Below are 1,948 nucleotides of genomic sequence, written 5' to 3' on the forward strand. Positions count from 1 at the left end.
GCTCATCAGGCCACTCCTGCCTGATGGAATCCACATCTCTGCACACACCACAAACTGCAACTGCTGCTCAGGAGCCTCCTGGATTCCTCCCACCCCAGAGCAACTTCAGAATAGTTCCAACGTCACCTTCAGGCTCCAGTCAGTCACGCAAAATGGAGGTACACGTTCTCCGCCCTTTCCCTGGGCCCTCCATGCCATTCCCTCTCCTTCTAGAGTACCCACAGCCAAACTCCCTCTACTTGACTTCAGGGAAGCTCCCATCTGCTGCAGGTCCCACAACGGGCTCTTGGATCTTCTGCCAGCTTATTTTACAATAACGTTTTTCCCTTCCCCTGTTGCCATGTGACAGCCTGACACAAACACCAGGGAGCCCTGTCTGTCTACGCACAGGAAACAGGTTTACACAGACATGGACAAGGTCCTGCCAGAGGCACATGGCAAAGCAGCCAAAGAGCTGCCAGTACCCCTGGTGCCCCTTTAGCCCAGCTGGAGAGAAAATGAAGCTGCAGCTGCCTGCGCTCATTCCGTGGATTTCAAAGCACTCAGCAACTTTGGGTCTAAACACCTTCCTTCTGGCAGCCTGTCACTCCCTCTTCTGCTGCAGGCAGAGGGGCAGCAGGTGCCTTGTTCCAGCACAGCCCTCCCTACCCCCGAGGGCCTTCATCGGAGGACAAGTAGTGTATGTCCTGCTTCAGCTGACACAGGGGAGAGCCACGGGGGGGAGGTGGAACGGGAAAAGGAAAAAGCATCATAATGCCAGGAGCTCTTCCTGCAGACTGTAACCTGCGGGAAATGCCCAATGCAAACGGTATTTGGGGCAGAAAAATGCCTCGCTGGGGCAAGATTTCTGGGGAAGCCTGGCAGATGTAGTAGTGATGAGAAAGACCTCCTTTCCCTAGTTCCCCTCTATACATGTTCTCTGTTCAGCACCTAGAAGCAAGTTGAGCAAGTCTGTGTACACCAGAGGGCTGAGCTCGACCTTATAAAAGAGCAGCCTGGCTCAGGAAACACCAAGCAGGGCAAGTGGATCCAAATTCCCTGATTTACTTACTTCCAAACTGTCGCTCCCATCAGCCTCTCTGTCTATTATATCAAAAATATCTTCATGGATTTTTTCTCCCTGCAAGAGAGACCAGACCAGATTTTGATCTTGTCCCACAGAAAATGGAGAAGAGCTCCTCAAGCCTGATGTGAAGCCAAGTCAGACTGGCAGTGTGACCATGCACCCAGGGTGCCACAAAGTGTCAGGTGTAAGTCCCTGCCAAGTGACAAGGTATTCTTCAGAAACCACGTACTAAGCCTGACATGAGAAAGCCACGATAAAGCCTCAGGCCTAACGAGCTGATCTGTGTTTGCACCCAGGAGCCCTAAAGCTGTTACCTGTGAGAAGCCACTGGCCCAGTTGTTCCCAGCTCCCCCTCCGTGCTCAGAAAGGTAGATGTTTTCTGGGTTGTAGAGGTTGGCGTAAGGGGAGTTCAGGATGGAGTGGATAACTCGAGGCTCCAGGTCCAGCAGCACAGCTCGTGGGATGTAGTGCTCATCGTCTGCCTTTAACAAGGAGCAGTAAGATCATGATGCAGTTGCAGCTCAGCGCCACTTCTTACTGCAAGAGAAACTGCAAGTGCGTGTGCCACCCCCTGGCCACGGGAGAGCACGGCACAGCCGGCGTCTGGCAGGGAAGAGGAGGAAGGGAAACTTGTCATGTATGGCCTGTCTGTAATGCAGCATCTTTATGCACCCCAGAGCATATCCTGAATGCTGGGCGGGCGGGGTGGGGGGTGGCTCTCTCCTAACAGGCTCGCACTCACGGCGGTTACGTAAGGTGGTATCTATGGCAGCCTGAGCCTCGCATTTCTGCCTCCACAACACACCTATTTCCAGAAACAGGAGCACAGACAGGAGCCCTGGCAGCGTGCTGCCTACCAGGAGGTGCTGGAGAGCACTGAAG

At 53.7% G+C, this 1,948-nt stretch overlaps 1 protein-coding gene across 1 annotated transcript in view; it reads right to left on the reverse strand.

Annotated features, from left to right (window-relative positions):
• Positions 1–1,554, reverse strand: part of LOC104627191 (tubulin gamma-1 chain) — a gene marked incomplete at its 5' end in the record, with an annotated part of 6,469 nt that extends 4,915 nt beyond the window's left edge. The window contains 2 exons of the mRNA XM_010295319.1: positions 1,052–1,120; positions 1,381–1,554. Of these exons, the coding sequence (XP_010293621.1) occupies positions 1,052–1,120; positions 1,381–1,554 (243 nt within the window). The remainder of the gene's footprint in view (positions 1–1,051; positions 1,121–1,380) is intronic.
• Positions 1,555–1,948: the final 394 nt, after the last annotated feature.

This window comes from Phaethon lepturus, unplaced genomic scaffold (assembly GCF_000687285.1).
Source record: "Phaethon lepturus isolate BGI_N335 unplaced genomic scaffold, ASM68728v1 scaffold24449, whole genome shotgun sequence".
NCBI lineage: Eukaryota > Metazoa > Chordata > Aves > Phaethontiformes > Phaethontidae > Phaethon > Phaethon lepturus.